We start from the raw sequence: 24,410 nt of genomic DNA, 5'->3' as shown, positions 1-24,410 counted from the left end.
CCTGAAAATGCTTCACGGACCCCCAGGGGTCCGCGGACCCCCGGTTGAGAACCACTGCACTGGTATCACCACTCGAAAGTTAGAGGAAGCCGCCATAGCTCAGTGGTTAGAGCACCGGTCTTATAAAGCAGGGTCATGAGTTCGACGCTTACTGGTGGCTCGAGTTGTCGTCGCCGAGTGGTTAAGGCGACAGACTAGAAATCTGTTGAGCTCTGCCCGCGCAGGATCGAATCCTGCCGACAACGTGTCTTGTTCACAATTTCTCTTTCTCCTGTCCATTTCCAAATTTCCTACAATTTCCGCGGGAATTTCAAGATTTCCGACACTAAAACTTTCTTTTGATAGATTACGACTTGCCAAGAACGTGAGCAGTTATGGTACTTTCAATATATACTAATTTAAACTGTATGTTCGTAACAGCTTGACAGGAATGGAGAAAACAACATGAGTTTTTGACTGGTAGTACTGACGTTCGGTGTATACCACTGGAGTACTGCTGAGTGATAACACAATCTAATGCTTCATACTGGCAATGTTGTCCACGTTGCAGGTATCCATCATGCCCTTCTTGATAGATAAACCTTTGTCCATCACGCAGTCCTGTTTCAGATTGAGATTTTAAATATCGGCATGAGGTTGTGTAAACCCACTTGTGTAGTGTAGTAATCTCTCCTAGTAGCTTATACCAAGAGGTGGCCCGCAAATAAGTACCCTACCATTATTTCTACTAAGTGCTCGAGTAAGTTTTGCCAACTTGCACTGCTCATCCTGGTTAATTTTAGACTACTAGTGACATTTTTCGATTCAAAACTACTTGGTTCTCAAACGTTAGATTATTTTTTTACAGAAAAGTGTAGTAATTGGGGCAATGCTTCCATTTATTATACGAGTGAAATTATTTAACATAACAGCCGGCAGAAACAGCCCTGCATCGTTGTAACGTATTTTATGTTGAAAAATTGCAGATATTTGCAGTGCGACTCCACATGTTGTGTTAGTCGCTAAGATAACCTTGTAATTTCGAAAATAGCCTCCTCAGATTACCTGCCAAAATATGCGATCCCTAGCAAAATCTACAATCAGAAACCAGTTAATTGAGTACTTTTCCAACCTTCATTTCCTTATCCCACATGAAGAAATTTTGGCGTGTTGAGTACCACTACCACCACTATCCCTGACCGGAGATGTCTGCCAAGGAATAATTACCCAGCGGTTCAGACGTACATTGTACAAGTAGCCTGTGAACCTAACACGGCTAAACCTTGAGCGCTGAGTAGTCACTGTCACTGTTGATATCATATGCGCTTATAATCATATATACACTCAAATCTAAAATGTATTCACAAATCAGTGATCCAGGGATATCTGGAACTTGATATCCCTGGAGTGATGATCATACATACTCGTTGATACATTACTATATTGTGAAAAGGAGCGGTTATTGTGTTCAGTTTTCTCATACAAATACAAGTCTATACAAATTCCACGTTCGCGATTCGTGCCTTCCGTTTTTGCTTGTCATTCGCTATTAACTAGACCTGCTGCATGCTACGCATTTCACTTACATCTATACAGTACTCCACTTCAGGAAAAGCCAAGGCGACGTCTTTATACTTTAATCCATGTCTGTTGCAATGCGCAGCAAATTTTCGAACGCATCGCGAGTCAGGTCATCAGAAAACAGCGAGCCCGCCGTGCGCTCCAGATCGTCGTTATCGCGAAAGTAAGCGAAAGCTCTTTGAAATAGGATGCCAGAGAACAGTTTCCCTATTAGAGGACATTCTAAGGGCTCACCAAGAATAGTGTTCAAAAACATCGCGTCCTTCATGCAACAGAGCCATTGAGATGAGCTGTGCAGAGCACCTTTGTCAAAAGAGCTCTGTGGTACTTCCTCGATTTCAGAAGGCAACGGTGCCTCATAATAGGTTGCACAAATGGTGAATATGAGGGCTTTTATGGCTTCTTCAACGTGGCGTTCGTGGTCTTCGCTGGATGTACTCCAGTATCTTAAGACTGCTGCTACTAACTTCATTTTGTCATCGAAAGACTCAATGATCTCTTTATTCTCTCCTCTCAGTAAGACATCGAAAATGTAGGATTGCCTCTCTTCCATTACATCATTCATATCGGTCCGATCCACGGGTACATCCTCCTGCAAATCTAATTGTAGCGATTCCATTTTAGGCCTGTCAATTGTCACGGTTAACATTTCTGCTACATATTGGTCGCCTTGACGATCCGTCACCAAAACCTGGTAAGTATCGAGCATTTGGTCTTCTCCGACATCTTTCACCAGATTTATCTGATACGAGGCGTGTCTGATAGACGACGACATTTTGTTACAAGAAATTCGGTCTTGATCATCTGGGACAATCGGCATGAAATCCGTTAGAACCGGCGGTTTACCGACTTTATGCAAGCACGTTTTTCCTCTACTGGATCTTTTACCGCTTTGCTCCAAATCGTCGACGAGCACTGAGACATTCGGCAGATTCCGGTACTCATTGAGACAGGCTTTGAGCTCGTCTACAGGTAGATTTCGCACATGTTGCCTCAAAAATTGAATCACGCTATCATCGTTTCGATAATTCCTTCCCAGCCAAAGTAGTAATTGCTCGAGCGGATCTAGTGATTGCTGTGACCTCCAATTCCCACGACGTTGTTGATTACGGGGAGCTGGGTTGCCCTGGAATTTAGTTACGTGGCATGGTGAACGATTATATCATTGATACGGCAATAATACCTACTGAGTTCATATCACATTTTGCAAGAACTATCTGTATCGGCGATTATGTAGAAAATATCGTTAAATTTCGTGACGTAACATTATCGTAGCAGGGAGTCAAAGTCTATATCAGCGGTCGGGAACCTATGGCTCGCGAGCCATATATGGCTCTTTTGGGTATAAGTTATGGCTCTTTGCCAAATAAATATTTTTTTTTACTGAATTGATCAATTTTGCAGCAACTTGTTAGTAAATTTTCATCACGACCACAATAATTATTCTCGTGAGCGTATAAACATGTCTTTGAGAGGTACAGACAATGCCGTCTTCAGGGTGAGGGGCTCGGACAGCCCTTTTCAAAATCCTCAAATTGAAGTTATTGTCGCGCCAGCGACCAATATCACTCGCGAATTCGATGTACACGACTCGAAATCTTGGATTGCACGATACGTTGATTGATAAAAGAGAATAGCAGACATGGTGATGCCCATAAATGACAACGTAGTTATCAAATATATATACGCACCGTTTTCCTGATCTATGGCGCGAAATGATTTGCCGTGGAAGTGACATTCACAATTACAAACAACGCCATAGCTATTCACGCTCTTGATTGGTATGTCGCTTTGTGACACCAGCGATAAAATATAGGCATGTATAGCGCAACGTTATATGTTCTCGCCAAATACTTTCAGAATTGAGAAGTCGATCAGTATTTAGATTTTCGGAATCGGTGCAACAGTTACATTCAGTTCACATCAGTTATTATACATTCTAAGCTATTTACCATGAATTGCGGTATCAATGGCGAAGTTTGGCCCGTCTGTGCCTTTCTCTATCGCATCGGGCTGTATTTTCGAATAATTAATATGCAAGTCGCCTAATTTTGGGAGGAAAATGTTCAAAATTCAGTCATTCATTAACATCGATAGAAAATACCAATAGTAATTGAAATTTTCACAATTTTTGTTCACTCATCGTAGCGACAGGTGACGAACTGCCTCGCTTGCCTCCCCTGACCCCATGTCACTGATGTATCACACCTTACATTGGGTATATACGGCTGTAGCGATCATGTTTGGCTCCATTTACGCATGTGATCATGGGTTGTCGCAATAAGCTACGTTCTCGTAACTCAAATTTCGCATGCTTGAATACGTTTACTAGCATGATTAGTACAATTTTTTTACAGAGAAAATGAGGCGCACACGACGAATCCCATGTGCTACCATGACGTCACAAATTTTCCATTGTGACGTAGCAGTTGATCGACATGTATGGGTCTTTGGGAGTTGGAATGGAAAAAATTGGGTCAATATCGCTCTTCGGGCGAAAAAGGTTCCCGACCACTGATCTATATAATCTGCAACTGCCAGACTGTGAATATTGACATAATTTTTATAGCTCACAAGTGTCCTTTCTAGCATAGCAATGGCTGTAAAACTCTTCAAATAAATGCTCTAACGGGGTGATTGTCAACCTTTTTGGCCTCGCGGACCAGTAAAACCTCAAAACAAATGCTGTGGACCAGTGAACTTTCAAAAACCAAAATTGAGTATAAATTTAATTACCACAACAGCCTGCAACTATAATGTAAAATTGAAAACTTTATTTGATGGAGTCTTTTAAATACGAGATATTTATATGTGGTTCTCTTGAAGTCTTTGCAAGGCGAAGCTCGCGAAATCCTGTTAAAGATCTCAAACTCGATTGCGATTGTTCAGCGTCCTTGAAAGAAATGCGAGTTTTACTTTGGCCTCTATTATACTTACAAGACTCGCTTTACTTCACCAAAGTATACTATATGGTGTGGACGCAAGCAAATCTCACGTCTCAGTGAAATTGGTCAACGTCACACTTTCTATTTGGCTAAAGGCAATTTGATGGTAATTTTTGACAAGGCTTTCCAAGAGCGAAATTTAATAAAACGGGCATCAATCGAAAGCTACCGCGGTACTGACTGCGCAAATATAAATTTTATCCTGCTCGTGGTCCTGGAACCCCCCAAAATCAGCCTCGAATGTTGCGTTGCAACGGAGTTTCGTATTGTGACGCAACCATGCCGCCTGGGAGCAGGTGAGGATAAGCGAAAACAGCAAGCATATTGGCCATTGTTGCGCAACCGATTGAGCATTCACACTATCACTCTCGTGCGCACTTGCTCCTGAGCTGCTCAGATGGCATGGTTGCGTCAAAATATCAAACTCCGCTACAATGCAACATTCGAGGCTGATTTTTTGGGGGGTTCCACGACCACAAGCAGAATGAAATTTATATTTTCGCAATCAGTACTGCGGTAGCTTTCGATTGATAACCGTTTTATCACACTTTGCGCTCGGCAAGCCGGTCAAAAATTACCGTCAAATTGCCTTCAGCAAAATGGAAAGTGTGACCTAGACCAATTTCACTGAGCCGTGAGATTTTTTGTGTCCACACCATACAGGACACTATGATTGCACTGTTGGAATTTACCGAAGTTTGTTTAAAAGCCTTCGTAGCTTTCGCATATGACTTGTCCGAAACGAGTTGCAGGCTACTTTTAAACAATTTGTAGTAGCTCAAAGTAGACCATCAACTCTCAATTACGACACCATACTAAAAATACGTAACAAAGTTCTAAATACATTTGAAATTAGATGTTTATTTCTCTAATTAATGAACAAGCGCAAAACTTCTGGCTTTCTGAAATTGAGGTATAAAATTCTAATATATATGGCGGACCGGCACGAAACTTGCCACGGACCGGCGGCGGTTGAGAACCACTGGTCTAAACTCTAAAGTATTGGAAATGCACCTTCAGCTAGATGTTATATCTTTTGAATATAGGCTGGATGTATCGGAGTTCTCGGTGAAGGTGCCATAGGTATATCGATTCGATGATCATTGAACGCAGACGTAGTCAGACTCAATCGTACTAAGGTGAGGTAAGATTTCTATTCGCAGTAATTCCCTCAACATTAGTGATGCCACAAGATTCCAAATCCTAAAGGCAGATGGGCGGTGTCTCTTATCGCCCTCTCGTTAAACCATGACTTACTTAATTTGGTGAGCTCATCCATGAAAAATAGCATTGCAAATTCATTCTACTTAATTGAAATTCATGCTTTACCGAAGGTCGATTTATCTGAAGTGCTGAAAGTAGCAGACCTTGTCCCTCGTTAAAGCGTGACCGATTTACAACTACCCATGGGCTGTGGTATTTACCCTGGCGTTTTATGACAATGCAGAATCAATCAAATACTATCATGTACATACATCGAGATACGACTTTTATGAAGACCAGAACAAAAACCGTTTCATTTTTCTATAGAAGTGGGAAGCCACAGTGAAATGGAATCTCCGGAAAAGCTATTATTAGCAACCATGTTAAATTAAAGCATGGGTCATGAACCCGTGGCTCGTGAGCCATTTTTGGCACTTTTGATGACATGATATGGCTCTTTTTGCACTTACGTCGCGTCTTATTCATAGATTTTGCCGCTACCTCCCCTTTTCAAATCCCTAAAATTTCTGTCCAATATTGCCCGCCGAATTACCCATTTATCAGTCCAATATGATCGTTGTTTTCTATAATAGGGAAAATACGGTACCTTAAAGTTATTTATCGGTCTACATCGGAGAAATCTAATCCGTTGAGTTCGATGCAAATTTTGTATACTTGAAAAACAGTTCATGTCGCGACGGCAAGACACACGTGATTCGTCGTGTCCACTATCGCACGCTTTCAAAACTTGGATAGCACGATGTGTAGATTGATGGAAGAGGCGCCGTTATTATTTTTACATGGGGTGGCCAGATGAAAAAGGGAGGGGTTCGATTAAAAGGGAGGGATTTGAAATTGTTGAAATTTACCAAGTTAGTATCAATTTATTATGGTTAAGTAAATGCGTGAATGTTCATAATACATGGATAAGACAAGCTTCATCGTGTTGACGAATTTACGTGTATAAGTGCGCGTAAGCTTGCCAGCGAGTCCAGTGGTTAATCAGCCAACCCTCGATCTCGCTTCAATATCAACAATTCACTATTCACCAATACGCGCGCGAACAATCGAATACACAACCTCGGTGACGACGAACTATTTATCAAATTGATACTATTGAAGTTTGCTGTGGAATCTGTTCTGTAATGGCACCGATTTCAGGTGATTCAGGCCTGTCGTAGCTTTTGTTAACTGGGCCTAACACATCTTCTGATGTTTTAGTATTAGCGCTAATCAATTACATCCGTTCGAGTCTGTTCGTTGCCAATTGCACAGATTCAAAGTCATTCAATTCAACGCTGTCAGTCTTAAGCCAGTATGACATAACAATTGCATAAGTTGACATAACAGACTAATCATGCGAGGCCTGAAGCAGTCGCTTTTAGTTTAGGCCAGCGTAGTCTGCTGTAGACTCGATAGTTCAGGCTTGTAACGATATCAGGCCTAGCCTGGCGCACGTGATAGTTCATGCCAGTGATTATAGCGTGCAGGCCTGCATGCGGACGCGCCAAATCAAAGAAGTGACGATAGCGCACATCAGATGTCAATGACCCATGTGGCATACAAATGATTCTCGCTAGTTTGCGGTACCAGCATCGATAATTCGAATTAGTGAATTGACATTTCAAAAGGTCGGGATTTCTAGTGTTAAATGAGAAACTCCCTGCCTATGCACCTAGGGTTCTAATACCGACAACGCGCTGGTCAATATCAGCCTGGGGCCTACGGCCTACGTAGGTCCCGATCAGCCAGTCGAATTTGATCGTGAAATGGTGTGATTTAAATTATCCAGAAGTTATTGCAGCAAGAGCAATATAGGCGCATGCCGCAACCTTATCAATAGAAATACAAATCCCGATGGGTTGTAATTCGATCCGCGATATGGTTGCACCCGATAGAGTCCGTCCAGCGATGAAGTTTATTGGAACATAAAAGGTTTCCGCTCAAACTAATCGAATAAATTCAGAATTTGCGCCACCGAGAATCTAGTGTTGCATCAATATTTGACAACGTAATTCAACGCCATGCACTGCGCAATGCGAGGTATTAATAACAAATCAAACACTGACAAGTGACATCAAGGGAATACAAGTGTATAAAGCAGACAAGAATTAGTAGCCTACAGATGATAGAAAACGAGAAAGAGCGCATCTAATCAGTAATTCCTGAACTTGCGTACTGCACGATGGGGTTCCGAGTCTAACATCGCGGCCATTGTTTGCTCATAATGACGACGTCTTAGCTGCATTGCTGCATTTCCCGATAAAATTTATCAAAGCCTCGTCAGAGTAATGAATATGCGCATTGCGCACTTTGCGCAGGAATGACTTTCAATTCGCAGGCATACTCGAACACAATGTCCTATTTCGCGTTCCAATTATATGGACTATCACGAAACTAACTCGAGAATTATTTCGTAAACGAATATGCGCGCAATACGTAAATTCGCTCGTCTGGTTTCTCAATCGACGTCGTAAACGAGGTCGCTTCGATTGTATAATTACTAATCACGGATTACAATTTATTGTGGCGTTTTAAGCACTAGTTAGTTGCCGAAGCTGTATACTCAATTATTCGCGCGCGTATCAGTTAATGGTGAATAGTTGGCATTTACGCGCTATCAGAGACTCGCTCATTGATAGCGCAGACGGCGGGCGTTTAAGCATTTTGTATGGGGTGGCCGCCACCCCATAATTGTGTCATGGGATGGCTGCGCCACCCCGCCACCCCGTAACTCGGCGCCTATGGAAGAGACAATGCAGTTTTGAAATCCTCATCGTCTTCCTGATCATCGGCGAGATCAGGAACTTCCTTGGAAGTGACATTGCCAATAAATAACATATTTAAATTAGTTTCGAAGAACATCACATAGCTATCAAGGATATGCTAATGAAAATATGTAGCCTGCAAAGGATTCCCGACCCCGATATAACTAAGCTTTACTATTGCATGCTAAAATGTCTGGCAGCAGGCTTGATCAGTGCGGGTGTGGGTGTAATCAAATAACGAATCCTATCTAGTGAACTTCGATATCGTGCCACATGACGTCAAAAATATTCAATTGTGACGTAACAGTTGGTTAGCAGCATCGTATGGCGCTTTGGGAATTATAATTGGAAATATTGGACCAATATGGCTCTTTTGCTGAATGAGGTTCCCGACCCCTGGATTAAAGTATACGTAATGATTTTTAGCGGAACTATACAGCTTCAAGCAAAGCGTGGTGAAGGGCTTAGAGAGAATTGTACGTACTGGCGTTGGCTTCCTGCCAATGAGAACCCGGCGTAGATTGAAGATGTCTGTACAAATTTATCAGGCGCCATTATCGATATTTTACAACGTGTGTGGTGTTAGATGGCGTCAAATGACACAAGAATATCAATATTTCATGCTAACAAACCTACCGTTGAAAGAAAACGGACAACCGGGCTGAAATCGACATTCTGCAATCCATCTTGACTACTCAAAATCGGCTCCAGAAAGGAAATCGCATTCGGAGGGAGGCGAAACGTCCTCTCCAATGTTTGTCGATGGAAGACCTTGCAAGTGCATATTCCTTCGACCTGTACAGTGTTTCAAGTTCATTTGAGAGATCGTGTGCTGGATTCACTGCGTTATCGTTTCGATTATAGTTTGAGCGCACTCCGATTATGCTGATTCATTGAAATTTTATTGTCTTGCCCGGATTCGAAATTCAAAACGATATGTGTTTAGACAGGAGACAGACAGAGACAGCATCTTCATCACAGGTACACTAAATAAAGGCACAGGAAATGCAAAAGTATATGGGTATAGGTTCACAACGAATTTCTGAAATTTTCTGTCACTTACATTTTCCCAACAAAAATCTGGCAGCGGGAGAAATCCTCTGGACAAATCATACACGCAAAAGTCCGTGTCACTAGCAAGTACGTAGCCATCCAGCGCGTTGGCTATAGCGGCAACAACGGAATCTCCATCACCAGGAACGACAACATAGGGAATACTCAATTCAGTTAGAGTTTGCTTGAACATGGTCTCTAGAACAATGTTATAAAATCACATCAATTATGATTACAAACTACCAGCTGTAGCTTGCGCTGAATCACAGGGACAGCGTGCCCAAATGTGGCCTGTAGTATGGTTACCATATGTCCTCCTTTGGGGGGATTTGTCTTCCTTTTTCAAGAAATCTCAAATGTCCTCCGAGGACGCCCAAATGTCCTCCATTTTCGCCATTCGTCCTCCTTTATAGCTTTGACAGTCAGGTGATCTTACAGATACAACTAAAAACGCCACAGTAGACATTAAATCTGGATTTCGATGTCGAGGTTAACAAAAAAAGTCAATTTAAATCGATGATACGTGGGGAGGGTCATTCGGGAGTCGAGTGGTGAAAATGATCTCTTTGCTGGTCAATAGTAGTAAAATTTCCAAACTTCCCGTAATAACGCATTTCACTTCCTCTTTTGTGACTTGAAATGAATCTCTTTTTTTACAGATCTCAAAATATGATAACCCTACTAGATAGATGGGCAACCTACGGCCGCGGAAGGGGAATTTGTGCGGCCGTCGACACGTAATTTAATTAGTATGCGATGGCGGCCGTCGACATGCAAGTTGAATTTACGAATTTATTCCCGAATTTCTGAGAGACCTTAATTGAAACGCCAATGCGGAACCATCCTATGCAATTTACATGGAAAATGTATTCGTTTCATAAATATATTATTCAAATATCTATGATCGCACTGCTGTGTCACGTCTCATCCAATATAGGTCCAGGGACTTGGGAAGAGAAACCCGGGCGGGGAAAATTTTCAAAAGGGAGGACATTTGGACGAAGGGGGAACATTTCTTAATATGGAGGACGTATGGTAACCCTACTTTAGGAAATAGGCAACAGACAAGGATGGATGCGGAAAAAAACGAAGCGTTTATACTCCGTCCTGTCAGACCGAGTAGCTTTTCGATAATTGCACAGCGCACTAGCTCTATCACATAGTACTGCGAGCATGGGACACATGTGACATACTTCCCACTATAGGCTGCGCTCTCTGCCCATATTGCGTGGCTTCACCACCGTCAACAACACTCTTAGTGCCTTTAATTTTCATCGTTCTTGTTTCGAGATACTGTGAGATATTGTCTTCAGACTTGAACCTGCAATATGGATCAGGAATAGCTAGTTCTACACTCGAAACCGGTCGTACATATTTCGTTCAGTGAGAAAGGGCATGGATTCTTGCAGAGTAATCTAGTAGTGACAATTGATTCGTACGAGCTTCATTTTCGTGTTCGTTGGAAATTTACCAATTAAGTGATGTCGTGGCAAGCGGCATCAGCTGATGGCGACAGCGTCCGATATTGCAGAAATGCAACTTTGCTACTAGCGCCGAATGGCCAATTAAGCGATGAATAGGCACTGTTTTCGAAATCACTGTTACGTTACACTCATAGATCGTCAGTTTGCTGTGACAATCTAATTCGGACATTCGGATGCTACTTTCTATTTCACAAAATCTCAAGTAATTACTAATTAGCCTTCAAAATCTGTTGAAGTAGAGGAAGTCGCCCTAAAGCAGGTGTGGGCAATTATTTTTCTCCGCGGGTCAAATGAGAAGCAGAAAATATACTGGCGAGCCATGTCAAAAATATCAACTATTCTTTGGCATATGAATTTTATTTCTAAATTGAAAGCGATGAATTACATTGTCAATAAAAGGTGCTAAATTGCTGTGTTGATATTAGGTAATGAGAAAGTGACGGTCAGTGAACAAGAAAATATTAAATTGCCGTCATTAGTCGAAACAATGTTAAACATGATACATTTGAAAGTCCCTTTAAACCCCTATCCACATTTTCTATTAGGGCAACAAAATGTATTTGGGATACAACAAAGCTTATTGACTTGGTCGAACTGCCTTCCGAGCAGTGTGCAGCTTGGTGACATGGCCTTATTGTCGAGCGAAGCTTGCAGTTAGTCTGAAATTCGCCCGCCCTTGACCGAGTGTCTGTATTCGTGTTTTTGTCATAAGACCGACTTACGTTATAGCCTACTCCTTAAACACGGCGACCTGCTCGGCACAAATTAAAAGACGGCTTTACCACTGACTCCAGTAAACAAATATATAATGCTCGAAACCTTCTTCACATTTTAGCATTCGGCTTATTTTTACATCCACGCATAGTAATCACGACTGTGAAGCACAGACCGTGTAATTCGTAATGTGACAATGGCAACAAAGAACATTTGAACTAAATTGTATGCAGTGGTGGCCCTAGGATTAAGGGGGCTGGGCGAAACTTCCCTGGGGGCCTCCATATATCTATAAACGCAGCTTCTGGGGGGCTCCGCCCCCAGACCCCCTACCTATCTTAGAATACGGTCTACAGGCTCCGTCTCACTCAATGGAATGTTTATGCTGTATGTTGCTATTTACTACAAAATCAATCACAAAGTCAACAGGGAACTCTGTAATCCAAGTCAAGATGTGATTTTCATGCGTGAAAGTAATCACAAAAAGAGTGGCAATGGAAACTCAGAAAAAAAAGTTCATACTTTTTCAATAAAACGATGACAGGATTGCAATGACTAGAGTCGTGATATTTTGGTTAATCGACTTCGCTCGGATCAAAATATTAAATTAGGATTGATATTTGACTCGATTACAACCCTGAATGACAGGGGCGGGCAACTTCTCCAGTCGGCGGGCCGGATTTAGGAAAATTGAGTACTTGGCGGGCCGGATTGCTGAATCGATACATTATTCTCCCATCTCTCCGCATATACAAGGAATAAATCGTATTTAATGAATGTGTTTTAACGACAGCAATGTCACTTCAAAGCCAATTCTCGCCCCTGATGGCGAAGACAATGTGTAATTGAGAATAACATTGTCATACAGGCGCCGCCATCTCTGCTTCTATCTGATCAATCAACACACGGTGCAATCTTTAATTTAGATTTCAAGGCGTTCGATAAGCCCGGTAACCCAAATTTACATAGATATCAATTCATTAGGGTTGAGTAGGTGACGGGATAGCGTCGTTGTTCAACTGTGTGACCTAATTAATCTCGATATTGAATTCATGCGGCCCGCGTCCTCTAAGAAATTTGAAAGGTGGCCTGCGACCCGTTTTGAGTTGGCGACCCCTGGCATATGCGGTGCAAAAAGCCTAGAAGTGTGCCGTGATACAAGTCGGCGGTTACGGAATCAAAATTAAGAAATATCAGCCTGGTGTAAATGACCATTGTAGTCGACAAAAATCATGATTACCACAGACGACATTAGGGCTGAGTGCATCGTAAATGCCGATAATGCAAGTCTTCTCGCTTCGACGAACTTCCGCGTAAGCTCCACTCTCGTAATGCTGCTCATACACGTATATAATAACATGCAGTCACTGAAATTTGACGTAGTAAGCAAGTAGTGGGGAGTCTCGGCAGACTGGGTCCGCGGGCCACATTATCATGCAAGACGGAAAACTGTCCGCGGGCCGGACAAAATCCCTTCGCGGGCCGGATCCGGCCCGCGGGCCGTATGTTGCCCACCCCTGCTGAATGAGGACCAAGAGATAATCGATCACTAAGGTGACCAAACAATTAAGTTGATAGAACACGTACACAGAATTGAAACTTCCAATGAATGAAGAAACTATCATGACCAGAAAATTGAATTGATGCATTTAATACTTAGTAGGCTACTTAGTACTTCACTACCTGGATATTGAATTTAAAAACTTGAGATTGTGACGTAGGCTACTCGTATATATTTAAAATTCAGTTGATCCAAATTTCAGTAAAATCTAAAAACTGAAAGAAACCGTTAATTTGTTTTAGGGCTACTGACATGGAGTTAGCCAATTACTGAAAATGAATGAGATACACCAGTCATTGAAAATGTATACTTCCTGTATACACTGTAGTAGGTTATTGTCAATGTTATTGTAATTTTGAAGCATTGAGAAAAAGGTGTAGAATAGTATTTAAAAATATCGTCAAAGTGATAAAATCATTCACGACAAAATTTTACGTTAGCGGATGCGATCGCGTCTCTCGCACAAATCTCTCCTAAATAAAAATCAGATGAAAAGGAGTAGCAGCTGGGTCTTCAAAATTAGGTGAATACTTGGTGAGTGAATAGTGCGAGACCAAAATCCGCAAGGATTCTGGGTGGGGGGCTCAAAAATCATGCTAATAAATCGGACACCTTCAAGAGCATTTAGAAGCTTTTCATCTAATTACAAAATGAATAGAGTACGGTACTCGAAACAAAGTATGCACTCCTAATCGGTGCAAACATTTTATCATCGACCCCTCTTTACGACAACATATTCCAACAAGTGCGTAAACCGAGGAGGGGACCCTCGAAAGCGCGCAAATCAACCAGGGGGCCTGAGCGACCGCCACCTCTCCCACCCCAAAATCCACCACTGATTGTATGGAAAGAGTTACTTCTTGTGACTTTAATTGTTACTTTGCTACATTTACTTTATTTTTGAACCTAAATTACGCATGCGGGGTACACATAGGGTGCGTAAGGGCGCAATATTATTGAACAGGCTTCAAAATAAACGAATTTGACGATCAGTTCAAACAGCCTATGGTTTCAGTCCACGCATCAACATTGTAACGTAGGTTTTATGTTTTGAATTCCAAGCAACTTTTTGCAGGCCGCATTTGGCCCGCGGCCCGCAGTTCGCCCAGGTCTGCCTTAAAGTATACTTATATTGAGTAAGGGAAGCAAGACAACCAACAAAACTGGTCTGAGTAATCCAAAAAGGTAACATACCATCGTAGCTGGTCATCTCTGGCACTAATATTGGGAATGATTGAACTGTGCTGTGCTTTATTCCTAGTGGTTTTTGAAAGTTTTTCTTGCTTGGACGCCAATGAATCATAGTGCAACAATTTTAACATATTTTCACAATGACCATGGTCATGTTAATACAAACACACATCAACCCAAATCCGAACAGCAGAGATTGACTATCGCAATCAACTTCGGAATACATCAGTGATGAAATACTGATCCCCAAACGCATAATATGTTCCGGCATCAAAAGCCTAATTTTACAGAGTTCTCATATGAAATAAGAATTCTTACGCATCAAAAACAACGTAGCAACGGATGTTACAACGATCGACCAGCGTTTCGAAAAATCTGTTAGTGATTCTTCGCAAATCTGAATACTCGCCTCCACATCTGTAACACAAACGTCATGATAAAAGTCGACATAGCAGTGCTCTGTGATCAGTTCTGGGCCCACCATATTACGATAATGGAATAGTTGCTTTTGACATGGGTGCAAAATGATTTCATAGTGGCCCAAGCCGGTAAACCATTTGCTTGAAGGTAGCAATTGGGAAAATGTAAATAATTGGAAACAGCATTACATATCCGATTGCAGTGATCACTCGATCTAAACGCATTCAAAGGCTATAGACGTCGAGCCTACCTTCCATCGTCCTCCATGCAGTCAAAATATAAATAATAAAACAGTTCGGAACCATCGATGATCACCGTCGCGTCGCATAGTTCCAAGTCGTCCAACAGTTTGACTCTATATCGATGAATGAGGCGATTTAAAGACCTTATGCCCATATCTCACCGTGAATATATATAATAAGCTGAAATGATTGATAGTATATGATTATTATATGTCAAAATGGCCCGAATTCACAAACGTGCTATTTGCTTAAGATAACTGCATGTTTTGTTTCGTTTTATTATCAATTTCATCCTTTCAAAACACCAGAAGATCCAAAATATGTAAAGATAGGAATGTATCGAAACGACTTGGAGTAGTCTTTCAACCATACACCGCTTTGGCCTGGAACAGAGGTGACCAACTCGCGGACCGTTTGGCTAGGTTTGAGACTTGAAAAAAAATGAAAATGCATATTTGAATACTGAGATTAACTTAAGTTTCGCAAGGGCGAACAAGATCACAATAATATTATCTGATACTCTATTATTTACCAGTGGCCACTGTACTAAGTGGTCTTGTCCGTAACAGCAGCCTGCTCTCGATGGCAAACTGACGGCATGATAGCAAAAAACATGAACAGAAGTTTACCGAAGGAAGTGTTTGATAGCCAACCCATCCCAAGACACAAAATGAATGGAAATAAATCTTAAATCTGCTTTACGCTCGCCGCAGGCAGATGAACATTTGTAAAGTACCTATTTGACCTAATACTGTATAATGTATATAGTTCGTCACTGCTTAGCGTTGCCAACATTGGGTGTGGCTCGTCATAATGCTATTTTGCGCTTTAGTGCGTTTCTATTGAAAGAATAATAAAAGAGCAAAACGCTCATATAACCTTTGCTAAACAGCATAACTTATTTAACTTTCGATATTGGGGTATTGCGGCCAGCGACGCCTATACCAACTGGAAAAGTGGTCCTTCCCCCTTTTTGGTTTGTGGCCCCTGACCGATAACATGCGAATCAGAGGCAATCACACTGAATGAAAAATAACATAACATGAAAGGACAAGCGACAAGAAAATGAAGTAGCATGTGGCGGTAGGCAAAGTTTATGCGTCGGATTCAGGTATTGAATCTTTACGGTAAATCTCCATAGCTTAGTTCGGTGAGGGAGCCATGCAAGAATTGTGTGATGCGAGCGTATTAACGCAGCGAATCCATAGTCTACAGCTCTACATCTGCACATCGTATTTCCCCACACGCATATGAAACAGGTAACCTGTGAACGGGAGTATGCATGCTGAACACAGTGCACAGATTGCACCGGCCTACAACACGACCTGATGAATAATGTAGCGTTATTTCCTGGTGCCCCGTATGCACTGTTGCCGGAGGAAGGTATGAATGCACTGCACAAAGCCCGTACGCAGAGGAACCTACAATGAAACCTTCATAAAAGCCTTTGTCTATACGTACGACAATGCACACACACTTCATATTTACCTTTCGTCTGACTTGGTCTACCTGACATATCCAATGATACGGTCGCAATCTGCTTAACCCAAACTTGGACAACCAGAAATTTTCAGTTTTTCCAAATTACATTAGAATTATCATTATAGCTACATATTTTTCTCAATTGATACTACAATCAGAAATATAAAGTGTGAATTACATCTACAGTGTTTTTCCAATTTAGGTTTGTATTAGAATGACTGACTTCGAGAAAACTTGACATTGAATGAAGTTCAGGCATTTCAGATAAGAGTTCATTCTCGTAACCATGAGGATAGCAATTAGCAAATGTATGTACACTAGGGTTGTCCATAATTTGGAAAATCTTACAAATCCTCGGTTGTAATGTCTTATTCGATAGATTATTGATAAAAAACGACACTGAGCCTGAAAGAAGCTCACAGAAAGGCCGTTAAGATTTCGTGCAAAGCGTTTGAAAGTAGCTGCCGAAGAATGGGCGTGCCACCGACCATAGAACGGCGAGAAGACTAGTAATCAAGAAACCACGGCTCTTGATTGGATAATCGGCTATGCTTCAATGACCACGTCAGCAGCAGCTTGCTGATTAGGTGAACAAGGAGTCTGCTACTGGCGGCGATTCTGAAAGCGCATTGTATATAGGTTGACAGATAATGATTTAGGATTGATTAAGGGTATGTTGAGGTACGAAATACATGATGAACAAATAACAGCTGCTTCACAAAAACGTCTAAAGCATGACTGCTTTATTGTGAAAGAAACCGCCGTAGCCTATATGCCTTGTTTTCAACGAGGGAAAGCATAGGCGCTTATGCAAGTGGCGACGGATTCCTAGTTTCAGAAATAATATATCATTATTGAATACAAAGATAAAGCTTAACAATGACACTATAAGTTAGGTGATCTTATTGGGCTCAGGTTGCAGTACATAGTTGAAGTTTTGAATGCTCTAGCGATCGGCTGAATCAGACGGTTAGGCGTAGCACTCATCAGATGTTTGCAGCAAATTGAATTCACTTGTAAATGTTTTCAAAGTCCCCAATGATGTCGCAGAAACGAGGTTTAAATGCAAGCACAGGCCCTGCTTGATATGATGTGTAAACTATGCTGGATACTATGCACTATGCAGCATTGTCTGTGTTTACCTTTACAGCCCTTTTCTGCGCGATTATTAAGGAATTTGACATATCATATCCAGCATATTATGTGCTTACTTTTACGCCTCTTTTCTGCGTCATCATCAAGGACTCTGACAACACTTGCAAGCGAATACAGTTTGATGCAAGCATCTGACAAGTGCCAAGCATAACCCGCTGATTCAGCCGACCCTTAGAGCTTTCAAAACTTTGACTATGTACTACAACCTGAGCCCAATGAGATCACACAAACTATAGTGTCATTGTTAAGCTTTATCTTTGTATTCAATAATGATATATTATTTCTGAAACTAGGAATCCGTCGCCACTTGCATAAGCGCCTATGCTTTCCCTCGTTGAAAACAAGGCATATAGGCTGCGGCGGTTTCTTTCACAATAAAGCAGTCATGCTTTAGACGTTTTTGTGAAGCAGCTGTTGTTTGTTCATCATGTATTTCGTACCTCAACATACCCTTAATCAATCCTAAAGCATTATCTGTCAACCTATATACAATACGCTTTCAGAATCGCCGCCAGTAGTAGACTCCTTGTTCACCTAATCAGCAAGCTGCTGCTGATGTGGTCATTGAAGCATAGCCGATTATCCAATCAAGAGCCGTGGATTCTTGATTACTAGTCTTCTCGCCGTTCTATGGTCGGTGGCACGCCCATTCTTCGGCAGCTACTTTCAAACGCTTTGCACGAAATGTTAACGGCCTTTCTGTGAGCTTCTTTCAGGCTCAGTGTCGTTTTTTATCAATAATCTATCGAATAAGACATTACAACCGAGGATCTGTGAGATTTTCCAAATTATGGACAACCCTAATGTACACATTGTACAGCAAGTTCGGGTCGTTTTGCACTCTACCATTGGTTCCCATCCTTTTCCGACTCATCGCCCCTTTATCAAGCTCGACACAAATTTTCACCTCCATATTAACGGTTCCGAAAAAGAAGACATACAAACAGGAAAATTATTCACCTAACTCTGATCGCTGGTGAATTGACTAGAAAAGGTTATTTTTCCGAGACGGTGCTCGGAAACCAGTTTTCGCGAGTATGCTTTCCGTAGGGTTGACCTTTTATAGTCAATTTTCGCGTCATACACAGAATAAGCCATCTTCATGTGCATTTTTTGGCCGTGTTACATAAATTTATCTCACTGGACGTTTCTGGCATTTTCGCCACCCATCGGCCCCTTTGGTTTGATCAGTCAAGCTAAAATCATTTGGTCATAGGCTGTTGATCATCTGTTAAAACGAGTTGCAAAAATCATCTATATGTATAGGCTGAGCTCTGCAGCCGATGAGTCCTGTCTGAGACGGAAACTTATATTACTATGACTAACGTTAACTCAATCGATTCATAGGTTAACACAGTACCGAAGCCATTCAACTATGCGTAACAGTTGAGTGGTTTTAGTTTACTGTAGTCTACCTCTCGGCTCGCAACTCGATTCGAAATCGCCGATCGATACAACGTCTGAAACGTCTGGCCGGGATTAGGGGAGTCCCCATATTTGACACTCATTGATCGGCTTATCACAATCAGTTGGCGTGCCAATGTGGAGTGAGAAAATCAGATTAGCATCGACATACTGTACATCAAGGGTTCTCAACCCGCGGCCCGCAGACGCTTTTTCTGCGGCCCGCGAGATCTTTCAATATGATCGCAATTACTACTGACACAGTATTGTTGCATACGGTATCAATTTAGCTACTAAAGCTCTCTTATCGCTCCGTCTCTGTTTCGTTTGATTTAGTCTCATTCTTCAATGTTTTCTCGTTTCTTGATATATGGTCGAGTTGATTCTTATTGTTCTGAAGAGGTCTTCGCGCAGTTCCATCACGAGTTACACATATCACCTGATCTTAGAAAAAAGCGTTGCTAGCTAGGTCTCAGGCCAAGGCTAAGCAATTGATATTTTGAGGCATTGTTGAGATTGCCGATGACGTTAAAACGCATGGTTCAAAATTGCTTGGTATATCGCTACTAAACCCATGAAATCTGTTAGAAAAGGTGTTTCTCCAACAAAACGTTACTATACTTAGCGAATCTCCGCTGTTTCCGGGATTTAGCAGCAATGACAACTTCACCTAACAAATTTCGAAACTGCAGTTGTCTGATTCAACCGTGAAAAGAAGAGTAATAGCAATGTCAGTTATTCTTTTATCGCATGTTTTGAAACACGTTGCCCCGTAAACTACTTTAACCTAACATTGGACAAAATCCACGGACATTGCAACGCTAATTGTATTGGGGTATTCTATCGGAGTGAATATATTTGTAGACGTAATGCTGACTAGGCTAACGTGGAGAGAGGGGACTAGCAAACAACATCAACTCAACAAAGCTGACTTCTCTAGCTATAGGTGCAGGGCATCAGAAATGGAAGGAAAGGAGAATGTTTGATTGGTTTGCTCAGAAATTACCCCGGACATGACAATTCTTCTCATATCACTGAGGGCCCAAAGTGACAATGGCCTCTGTAAAGAAAAAGTTACCGTAGATTTATACTTGATCGCTCACGCATTGAAACAGAGAGTTCAGTTCTCTGGTGCAAGGGTTTGAAAGTGCATACTGCACATACCGACTTGGGAACGAATGCAATGCACGCTTCATGAAGGGATTTACTTGTTCCGTCGGAAGATGACACAATCTCACTAGAAACAGCAACTTAAAGCTTACGAACGCTCTCCATTATGCTGAAGAATGCATACAAACTAAATGCCCATACACGACTGGTAAATATAGGCTATATTAGCCTAAATATAATGGTATAGTCCATAAATATACGGTTATAATGTTCTGCGGCCCGCAGCGCTTTTTGCTGTTAAAATGCGGCCCGTTTCCCAAGGAAAGTTGAGAACCCCTGCTGTACATATACAAAAAATTAGGGACATGAGGATTCTAACTATGGGATAATTGGCACATGACATTCCATCCATTCTTGTTGCTTGCTTTTTTCAATACCATCTTCTTTACTTTTCATTCAGTGTGCATGCCTCCTCTTTACATCGCCTAGGCCAGTGGTTTTCAACCTTTTTCACCTCGCGGACCGGTAAAATTTCAAAAAATATCTGGCGGACCGGTGGACTTTCAAAAATTAATATGAAGCCAAAATGTAAAGTATGCAACCGTTCTTTGCAATTATATGGTGCTAGAGAGTGACATTTAGAGGGTTTTGATCGTAATTAATTATCTTCATGGTGGTATCCATTTGATTTTATTGTAGTGAGTCTCCTGAGTCGAGGCAAAATTGCCTTGCCCAGATAAATGTGCTACCGCCGAGAGTCGTTTACAGCAGGGGTCACGAACGCGGTGCCCGCGAGGATTAGATAAGTAGCCCTCGAGCCTGTTCTAAAAATAGATCGAATGGCAGCATTTACCAATATTCGTCAAATTATTACCAGTGAGCTTTTCAATATATAGATTGATTGGTTTATATATTCTTGTTTGAATCACATTAACATGTAACTTACAAATGTAATTACAAATGACCATACATATATATATATATATAAACACTTAAAATGATGATATCAAATATCCTCAATTACAATTAGTAATTACCAACATGTAATAGAATCACAAGATGTCGAAGCCGTAGTATACGGGGCACTGATTATACATGCAACATGACGGAATGCCATCCATAGCACGGTCTTCCTGAAATGGAGGGGGGTCCGTTATGGTAGCTCGACGTCCAGGACAATGTCACAGCAGTATACAACATTACTATACGGTAGCTGTGTAGCAGACAGCCGTGAAGTACTAGCAGATTTTCAATATCTGTATGTCCATTACGTATTGCATCTATTGACAGAGCTTGTTTCTTATACGTTCAACGCAGTTTAGTACCACGTTTCTAACTTTCTGTAATCGTTGCAGCAGTCCGGAAAAATTAAATCTTTATGTCCGCATGCTGAACAGTTAGATATGGAAATTGTAACACTGCAAAGTGACCTCCACCTCGCGATCCATGCCCATCACGCTACAGTAAACTTTTGATGCTTTGTTGACACGGCAACGTACAGTGGTGTACGCGCACTGTGCGGCATCTATGAAGGTTGCAAGCGTGTTTGATTAAACTTATCGTTGGGAATCAACGTTTTCGAACGTACACTTCATCAAAAACAAACACAGAACACGCCTCACTACTGCACATCTGGAACACTCACTCAGACTTGCAGTGTCAATTTACATACCAGAGTACACCGCACTAGTTGATTGCATGTAATGCCAGGCTTCCCACTTACTGGTATAGAAACAGATAACATGTTGTCCAGTCTAAAGTGTGGCATGATTTATATTAAAATTTGAGTTGACTGTTGTTGTATAATTTATACAAACATGGTGCGAAGTAATTCCTGATTTCTTAAAAAATCTTAGTGGCTAGCTAGTTGAAATGAGATGTTTCGATTTGAAAGACTCTCTTAGAAGTCTTGCCGCAATGTGATACATGCGCCAGTGCTATGAATATCAAAGCGGAAATTCAGTCTTGTACGGGTAAACGGCGGAAGAAAATGGTAGCCCGTCGCTTCAGTCAGTAGACTACCCAAGAAGTAGCTCTTGGTTGCAAAAAGGTTGGTGACTCTTGGTTGACAGTCTTTCGCGCCGAAGGTCGTGGGTTTAACCGGCCACGCCAACTCGAATGATATGCTTCTCTTTGGCAATATCGGGAGACGAAGCATTTGGGAGTCGAACCAAGCGCCTTGTCGTGCTACCTTGCTCATTTCCCACTACCACCAGAATCAGGTTACTCTGGCAGTTACGAATACAATGCGCCGCAAGAAAACACCTTACAGCAGCTATACCGGCCATCCGCAAATCCGGCCCGAAAAAGCACCTCGTCATCCCACCCCATAAACATTGGTCTGGGGCCCCCACAGTGCGATAAGAGAAAATTTGCTATCATTCATGACTAAATCGGTTTTCTCGCTGCCGAATTTTTGGCACACCTTTCTAAGTCTCATGTAAGTCTAAAATTCATTATGAGTTGGTACTTCGTGGCGCGGTAATGGCTGACGTCGTCGAAATGCCTATTTCTATAAATCATGCGTATTTCTCGGAGAAGGGCACCTAATAAGCAAAACATTTAGTGACACTGAAGTCGCACAAAGCGCGGAAAGAAATTAAAAAATGTTGCACAAAGTTTTAAAAAATACGCTATGTTTTATGTTCATTTGCCAGATAATTTCGGGCCCCTTGCAAGCTCGGCCCCTCTCCAATTGGGCGCTTTGGGGGACCCCAGTTACGGTCCTGCACAAACTAATGAATCGAAAACGAATGATCGCGCAAACTGCGCTGTTTAGCGATGAGTCAGTTCGTATCTGTTCTGTACATGTCACTTGAACTTCAAGTCAAGTCGAACATGTTTCCAGCCCCAATGTTACCTCACGAAGTTCTGAATCAGTTTAAAATTAGATGTTTTATTCATTTTATCAATGGACCAGCCTTCAACATTGCATCTTGAAATTAAGGTATAAAATTATACTTTACCTGGCGGATCGGCAGCAATGTCGTCGCGGACCGGCACCGGTCCGCGGACCGGCGGTTGAGAACCACTAGCCTAGGCCAAGGTAGGTGTGTGATTCCATAGACTACTCCAAGTCGCTTCGACACCTTCCTATCTTTTCATTGTAACGCATTTTTGTGGTGTATTGAACTGATAAAAATTGCTGGTTAACCAATGATGATGATGATGATGATGATGATGATATAATGTATTTAACCTCTAAAGACACACAATGTGCAATATACGATACACAACACAGAATGCGATGTAATTTACAGAGGTAGGAGGATATGCCGTCGCCGAAACGACGAAGTATAGGTCTCTCCCTCAACGTGATAACCCATGTAACAGTCTCATCTTTATCCCTCTCATTTTCAGGCTTGCGTAGCCTACTCGCTCTTTTCATTATGTTCCTCGAATTCGTCCTATAATGGGGCTTTCTCTGAGCTTTTTTTCTTATGACTCTGTGAGCACACCAACATCATGGAAGGAGCTTCGGAACGTGCTACTGCCGATAGAAATTGAACCAGCGTCTCTAACATCAATGGCATGGAACATCAAATCTCAATACGGGAAATACTATACGGGAAAGAGATGCCTAAAAAGGTCATCATCCGAGCAATTGGGCAATTCAAAAACACCACAAGATACGATCTAACGAGAAGATAGAGGTGTAAAAAATATTTGAGGAATTATCTCCTATATTTAGGGTTGGGCACAATGATTCGAGTACTCGGATCTGAATCGAGTATTAATTTTAATGATTCGAGTCGAGTAGTAAAAGACGATTTTTTTCGAGTACTGAAATTATACGCTCCTCGCCGCTGAAAGTTAATTTATTAACGAGAATTATAGTTTCGATTCTAATTTTCACTGTAGAAGCCTTGAAACCTTGATTGGCCGTATCGCAGCATACGACACATAGTAAAAAGCTACCAACGTTGCTGGAAATAACACATTTCCAAAATCATGATCATCCCACAATATTGTCAACAAGTGCAATGAAATCGTTATGGTCGAAAAAATACCAAATGTATCGTTAATGGGACGGATAACAGGCATTCTGTTCCTTGTGGTGGCATAAAAGGTACATATTTGAACTTTGACATGTTGCATTCTGTTGTGGCGTCATAATG

General features: G+C 41.6%; 3 protein-coding genes and 1 non-coding gene across 5 annotated transcripts in view; 2 read left to right on the top strand and 2 right to left on the bottom strand.

The window, feature by feature from the left end:
- The window catches only part of LOC145452069 (tyrosine--tRNA ligase, cytoplasmic-like), a 539,006-nt gene that overhangs the window by 274,745 nt on the left and 239,851 nt on the right, over positions 1-24,410 (top strand). The gene's annotated exons all lie outside the window — the stretch shown is intronic.
- LOC145452077 (single-strand DNA endonuclease ASTE1-like) overlaps positions 1-24,410 on the bottom strand; it is a 173,125-nt gene that overhangs the window by 104,622 nt on the left and 44,093 nt on the right. The window lies entirely within an intron of this gene.
- Positions 164-245, top strand: Trnas-aga (transfer RNA serine (anticodon AGA)). The gene has a single exon. It is a non-coding gene; the product is annotated as a tRNA-Ser (tRNA).
- Positions 1,602-15,413, bottom strand: LOC145452066 (single-strand DNA endonuclease ASTE1-like). Its single transcript, XM_080330279.1, has 6 exons — positions 15,150-15,413; positions 14,798-14,896; positions 10,723-10,850; positions 9,540-9,727; positions 9,113-9,271; positions 1,602-2,686 (listed from the first exon to the last, which is right to left on the bottom strand). Exons 1-6 carry the CDS (start codon positions 15,293-15,295, stop codon positions 1,616-1,618), a joined length of 1,791 nt encoding a protein of 596 aa, XP_080186405.1. The 5' UTR covers positions 15,296-15,413; the 3' UTR covers positions 1,602-1,615.

Source organism: Botryllus schlosseri, chromosome 12, assembly GCF_051294905.1.
Source record: "Botryllus schlosseri isolate E-star chromosome 12, Bs_hap1, whole genome shotgun sequence".
Classification (NCBI taxonomy): domain Eukaryota; kingdom Metazoa; phylum Chordata; class Ascidiacea; order Stolidobranchia; family Styelidae; genus Botryllus; species Botryllus schlosseri.
This window is presented reverse-complemented; position numbering and strand designations above follow the sequence as displayed.

Coding starts and splice junctions, on each gene's coding strand:
- LOC145452066 (XM_080330279.1), bottom strand. CDS start 15,295: ATGGGCATAAGGTCTTTAAATCGCCTCATTCATCGATATAGAGTCAAA. Junction 14,897..15,149: donor TGCATGGAGGACGATGGAAG/GTAGGCTCGACG, acceptor TTTGTGTTACAG/ATGTGGAGGCGAGTATTCAG. Junction 9,272..9,539: donor CAGATTTTTGTTGGGAAAAT/GTAAGTGACAGA, acceptor AACACTGTACAG/GTCGAAGGAATATGCACTTG.